Source organism: Salmo salar, chromosome 21 (assembly GCF_965601325.2).
Source record: "Salmo salar chromosome 21, fSalSal1, whole genome shotgun sequence".
NCBI lineage: Eukaryota > Metazoa > Chordata > Actinopteri > Salmoniformes > Salmonidae > Salmo > Salmo salar.
The window spans coordinates 15,810,737-15,817,740 of NC_138311.1; the positions used below are offsets into that span (position 1 = coordinate 15,810,737).

Here is a 7,004-nt window from a genome sequence, read left to right on the forward strand (position 1 = left end):
GTAAAATATAGCCTAACCCTAAAGAATAGGGAAAAATGTCATCGATTAGTGCACACCGTATCAAAACATGCCAAAACGCTTTGCAACGGAAAAGGAAAGCAAACGTTTCTTATTGGACAAATTGATAGAGCTCTCCCTGTTAGTTTTTTCCCCCGTTTGGTGCCTAATGAATACAACCCTCTAGTGCTATAGCAGAGCCAGGAAATGTAGTCAGTCGGAGGGTGGGTGTGACATCTCATGCTTGACAGATGACAGTGACTTATAATCTATATGCCTTTAAGGAGTAATTAGACTGTCCTCAATCCGGTGTCCTAATTCATCAGGTCCTTTTTAAATTATGCATTGACAGATGTATATTTAGCTGGAATGTTCTATAACGATCGCAGAAATGGACAGAATAGTGCTGATATGGATGTGGTTGGCATCAATTGTTTGCTTCAGGCTTTGCAAGTGTTGCACTTTGGGGTTAGTTAGGGTTGCAAAATGTGGGGGGGAACCAATAACTAATTCTGATATTTTCTTCCACTAGTTGGTCTTTTGACCAATCACAGATCTTTTCACAGCCAATCTGATTGATCAAAATACCAATTAGTGAGAAAAATATCAGAATTGGGCTGCTTGTGTAAACACAGCTTGATGAGGGATTACTTTAAGATTCCATTAATGAACTATGTAACATTGCTAACCATGTCAACTTGTTCTGTGTCAGTATGACAACTGCAAATTGTCAAGACTTGTCAAAGAAGCAATATGAACACAACTACTTTGACTGCAATATCATCTATTATGAAATCTCAAAACAAGCACAAGGTAACCATGTTTGCCCACAAAATGAGACGCACACACAAGTCAGTGTAAAAAACAAAAAAACAGGCCCATAACTCACAGGTGATTTCCAAACTTTATTTTGAATAACAAATAGGGCTTAGCTAAAGCCAAATTAAATTAATATTGCACAGTAATTAGCAAAAAGCTTTCACAGACATTCAAAGACCTTACGAGGGTGTAGTTCTGTCAATACACATTTTTAGGCCCACTCCAAACTGTAACATACTGTATCACTAATGCATTAGTAAAAGCACTGACCATATCAAAATTAGTCAATAAGAATGTGGATTAATAGCTTTGTAAAAAATAAATGATTATTTAGGAAGTTGGAACAAGGAGATGGTTCAGGTCAAAGGCAAACAATCCTCACTCTAAAATGTTTTCTCCCATGAATAGACGTTTATGCATGTCACTACAGACTAACGCACCAAAAAAATTGTATCTATTATAAATGTAATCATCTGTAAAAGCTCGTCAGTACATTGACAATCGCCATAAAGAATGCTTTGAACTAAGTTACAGCAGCATGCAAACAATGGGGGACAGGACCGCCAAGATTCCTTTTTTTGAGAAAATGCACACTGGTTGAATCTGGCTCTTTGACAAGCCTTAATCTGTTTGTTTGAGATATAAATGATGGATTATCCCTCTGTAATTTCAATTACTTGTATTCATCTCTTAAATCAAGAACTAAGACATTTGAAGCCTGGACACTAGAGGAAGAGATGAAATCATTGAAAAATATGAACACTTACAAGGGCAATAGAACATGAAGATGTTTGATAACTTATCTCAATCGGACTCGCCATGCGGTACAAAGATCACAAATTGTATGCAGACAAAAACAACAGGAGACCGAATGTCTTTGAAGATTGAAAACAGTGATTCTCAAAATTCAATATTGAATCAATTGTAACTGCAAGCAAATGATAGTCTACATTCACAGCAATGGACTTTAGGGCACCCTGAACTATGAAACCAGAGTTTCTGAAGGAAAGTTTTCTGAAAACACACTTTCATTAGGATCCTGTTCGGCGAACACAAACATCCATAATTAAAATAATACATCTTCAAAAAAAGCAGACGGACCCAATATCCATAAAGGAGTCCATTCAGACAGGCAATAGTGTAAAGGACCTAAGCAGACGGTGGCTCTAGTTGGTGGTAAAAGTTGCCACGTGTCATTCCATAGCACCATGTTATTTTATCTGTCAAATCATCTCTTCTGGACAATGGAACCCGTCTCAATTAAGGTCACCTTTTTCTCTCCTACTCCGCTCCTCCAAGAGTGACTGCACACAGCATAATCTAAGAGGACTTCCACTAAGCCATGTCATCAGTCTCCTCGGTCTCCACTAGGCAGGCCTCGTCAGAGGTGGGAGACCTGAATGGGGGGTGGTACTCGAATGACGTGAGGACGGTACCGTGTCGGTGCTTCTGGTGCAGGAACCAAAAGACTGCCGAGATCCCCATGATGCCGATCACACTGAGAATTACCAGAGCTGAAAGCAGTGGACTGGGAGCTGAGTTCACAAAAAACAATGCAGGGATAGGTCACCATTGAGCTTACTGTATTTATAGAAATATAATGAATAGAACGCGCCAGGGCGCCTGTTCTATTCAGTCTATTTCTATGACTGTATGGCTATCTAAAAACAAAATGGAAAATGGCTTCACTTCACTTACCAGGTTTGCCATATTTCTCTGCTTCTGAAGAAGAAAGCAACAACATATCAGTGAAACATGACTAAAACTCAGAAATGAAAATTAACATAAATCTGCAACCACTTGTTAATCAAACTGACAAAACAACATATTGCTGCAGTGGATTTATGTCAACTGGGCTATTAGAAGCAGGACACACCATAACGTAGATCACCTGCGATTCAAAATGTGTAATTGTTGGGAAATTAAAAGAAAATGACGGCCAATATTCGGTGGTCAGAGGCTATTTGACGGCCGCCTACTGCGCACGGATGACGTTCGTTATGGTGTGTCCCGTCTCTTAAGAGTAAGAAAGGTTATGGTTCACAAATGCTGCTAAAAATAGGGCCTTACTTTCAGCAGTTTCACAGACCACGCCATTCTCTGGGTCTTCGACACAGCTGACTTTCTCCCACTCCCCTGTGCTGCTGTGCATGGCCACACAGGTGTCCATGGGAATCAATTCAGACTCACTGGAGCTATTCCCCCAGTTATTAAAGCTCAGACCCGTTTCATCTTGCCACTTAAAGTCCTCATCTTATCAGACAAATAAACAAAGACATCAAATTTAGAAAAATAGCAATGACCACTTATTCTCCCTCTTAAGTTCACCTTTCTTTCATAACCCCTCAAAAATATATTGTCCTAGAGAAGTTACACAGTCAAAACAACCCTGTTCAAATAAAATCAGTGGCGTCTGCTTTTTCTTTTTCACATGAAAGCCGTTAATAACTGGGTGTGGATCACAGTTTCTTTGAGTTTCTTTTTTTTAACCTCCTGTAACACAGAGCTTCATAAAAACAGGATTTCCTGACATTGTGCAGTTCCAAAATGGGACAGCTGCATTATCCATGCTTAACAAAACCAAAACTCTTTCCAGGCAGTTTTGGCACTACTGACAGAGTGTACAAGACCTGATGGACCTTATTAGCAAAGAAATGTACTCACAATACTCATTGTTACAAATATTACAAACGACACTGATCCCAAGGCCTACTTTAATATGGATTGTGGCAGTTGGTAAAGTGACCGCATTATACTGTACAACCAAGTGATATGGCAAAGTAGCATTCATAATACGGAGGTGTCATATTTTCTAGTACATCTAAAAGTACTTACCGTCACTGTCATAATACATGCCCAGCCACACGTGTACGTTGCCTTTCCACACCTGCGGACTGTACTTGATGATGAAATTATTCTCCTCTGCACTTTGGACACTCACCAGTTCTAAAAAGACAACATGGGACAATCTGTGGCAATTGAAAAACAAACATTGAGAGTAGTTTGAAATAGTTCCAGTTCAATTATAGCCTTTCATCTAATACATAAGAAAGGTGTAACATTATGTAATAAAAAGACAACTTCATATCGGGGGGCGTCGGAGTACCATATCCTGAGCAGATGGTTTTCGCAGCGTCAATCGTATAGCTTTTAGCCACGTCTTCTTCTCCATGGACGAAGTGGTAGCATCTTTGTCTGAAAGGCACCCAGGTGCGCCCATCTGCAGGACAGTCTGTGCAGAGAGTTAATCATGAGACAAAACCACTATAGTTTTCTACATCCACTTTCAAACAAAGTTAGGCGTCCCTGGTCCAACATACATTTCCAACAAGCTGCACAAACTAGTCAAGCAAGTGACCGTTTTATCAGTAGGGATGTGAATGACAAACAAGGATGTATGTTTGACTTTGTTAAGCAAGAGAGACTTCAGTGCAACATCCATTACATCTCGAGAACCCAAGATGGCTTATAGCCGGTCCCCATCTTTGGGTTCTCACCTGATGGTATGGAGGACAGCTGGCTCCATGTGAACTACAATACCGGCACTCTGTTTTAACCTTTAGAAACTGGATTAATCCTTGCTAGTGATACGGTTTTGCAAAGCCTTGGAACTTAACCTTCATATAAGCAAGAAAGAATCTTTCAAATGCAAAAGATACACCAACTGTTTGCAGTTTAGCAAAGTTGCACCTGGTTGTTTTCGCACACTGCCTCAGCTATGACACAGCCTCTCACCTTGTGCTCGCATTTCCATTTGACCGGATCGCATGCATTTCTCAAAATACAGCCGGGTGAAACTTTCCTAAACTGCGTAAATTAAGTGTATCTTTTGTATCAAAAATGATTATTTCTCGCTTATATAAAAGTTACGTTCCAAATGTTTCCAAAACGGCGAGGCGTATTTGCGTCTAGACGGAGCTTTTGGACAGTGTCGGGGCATTTGCCTAACAAGGCTAAATGGGACGTCCAATGGCTCAATGTAATGCAATGGATTTTATTTTATTTAACTAAGCAAGACAGTTAAGAACAAATTCTTATGTACAATGACGCCTACACCAGATGACGCTGGGCCAATTGTGCGCCGACTTATGGGACTCCCAATCACAGCCGGTTGTGATACAGCCTGGATTCGAACCAGGGTGTCTGTAGTGACATTTCTAGCACTGAGATGCAGGGTTACATACTGACTAAACCGCCCGTGTTGCATGCGCTGCAAAATAAATGTACACATACATGTTATTCAATCATTTAATCCAAACTGCTCGCAGGCGTCTGTGTAGCCAGGCGCTAAAATATGATCCAGTTGGTGGCGGTAATGCATCTTAAAGTTGGTTGCCAACCATCATATAAAATCCACAGAAGAGTGAACGACGAGAGATTAATCAAATAAAACTAAATGAGTTTCCCTTTTTATCTGTAGATTAACTGTCGGAGTAGAGAACACACAATTTGGTGTGACTCAATTCTACAAAGATCCAGCAAAAAAAGGACCATGTGCATTTCAGGTAAAACAACAACCCACTTATCTCCCAGGATTACCTACTAACAGCAAGCGAGCAAAATGTCCATAAATGTTTCATGTGTTTTGACCTGTTCCCAAATTAATATAGTGTCATGAAAATCAACAGGCACACTAATTAAATTGTCATATAGAAATCAATTGCAATGTGATCACTATTACACCTATTTACATGTATATATTACCATAATTATTTATATATTCCTACAACTAGTCACTTTTCAGCCCTGTTTACATGTATATCCATTCACCTATCACACCTACACTGACATTCTTGTGCTCACACTCACCACCCACACCACCACTTACGCTGCTTCCATACTGTTTACTGCTATTAATCCTGCTAGTCACTTTCTCCTAATCCCTGCCTAAATGTAAATTTCTACTTCAAATACTCCAATATCCCTGCAATTGTAAATTTGGTACTGGCACTAACCCCATGTAATTAATTGTTTGTTTACATTTTGTATGTGGCCCCACTTTGAGAATAGTCTATGCACATTTTACTGAGTATGGTTTTTAGACTACACACTTCCTGCTTCCTTTGTAAATTAGGGTCACATTGTTTGTTTCAACCTTATACCTCGTGTTGTCCGAACTTGGTTACAAGCCAAGTCACAATGCAGAAGGGTAGCCTTCTGTATTTCTAATAAAAACTAGCAAATATGAAGAAAAATATGAAGCCCTATAAAGCAGGAAATATTATCGTGCGCAACGCAATAGTAAAATGTTACAGTTGTTCAGCAGGAAACTGTGTGGAAAGGTTCTCGTCCAAGTTTAAAATGAACCACAACTTCCAGTTTTCTCGAACAATACCGATGAGTAAAGAGCATTTCGCACCCGGTTTTACACAATACAATTCTGATTGAAAAAAAATATACTATCTCGACTTACCACCAGCTAGAGTATATTGCCAACAAACAAAAACAAAAAGGAAATTGCATAAATATATGGGGCAAAGACGACATTTCTTCAGTGACTCCATGTTTGCGAGCTCCAAATCATGGCTCCAAAATGTTCTTCTTCGGTGTGGTATTAGGACGGACTACTTCCTGAAAAGTTGTATTGCCGCCAGAGATATTACGAACGAGAAAAGGTACACAGTGGACGTTAATATGATTCCAATGGAGTTTCCTATCTCCTCAAAGGAATTTCTGTTGCCGCCCACTACTGTACTCAGAAAACAAAAGGGGGAAATCCAAAACTTTTAACACCCTCTAACTTCCGGGAAACAACATACAAAACTAAACAAAAAGCAAGACAACAGAAAACATTTCGTCCCCCACGAATGATGCAGCGCGCCCCCCTCTTGGGCCAACTGAGATATCACCTGTGACTAACACATTTCAGTTAATTACTATAGCTCTCCCACCTTGGGCCAATCAGTGTAATTTCTGTGGCAAGACGCCTCATTCACCCAAATTTTGTCAAAATCGTGTCAGTGCTGTCTGAGATAGAGCATGTGACTATACGGGAACGCTCCTGGCAATGTAAATAGTTTGTTTGTATGCTTGTTTGCATGTGACTATTCCTCTTTTGTTTGTTGATATTTGTTAATACATTTTTTTTGTTTAATCCCTTAAAAAAAAAAAGACTATATGGGCAGGCGTAATCCACGACCGTCTAGCAATGTAAAGGTTGCGTGTTCGAGTCGCATGGGGGATGTATG

At 39.8% G+C, this 7,004-nt stretch overlaps 1 protein-coding gene across 1 annotated transcript; it reads right to left on the reverse strand.

The window, feature by feature from the left end:
• Positions 1-889: 889 nt before the first annotated feature.
• Positions 890-6,616, reverse strand: LOC106581808 (CD302 antigen). The gene is made up of 6 exons (XM_014164142.3): positions 6,230-6,616; positions 3,923-4,048; positions 3,652-3,762; positions 2,887-3,069; positions 2,515-2,538; positions 890-2,351 (listed from the first exon to the last, which is right to left on the reverse strand). Exons 1-6 carry the CDS (start codon positions 6,318-6,320, stop codon positions 2,152-2,154), a joined length of 735 nt encoding a protein of 244 aa, XP_014019617.1. The 5' UTR covers positions 6,321-6,616; the 3' UTR covers positions 890-2,151.
• Positions 6,617-7,004: the final 388 nt, after the last annotated feature.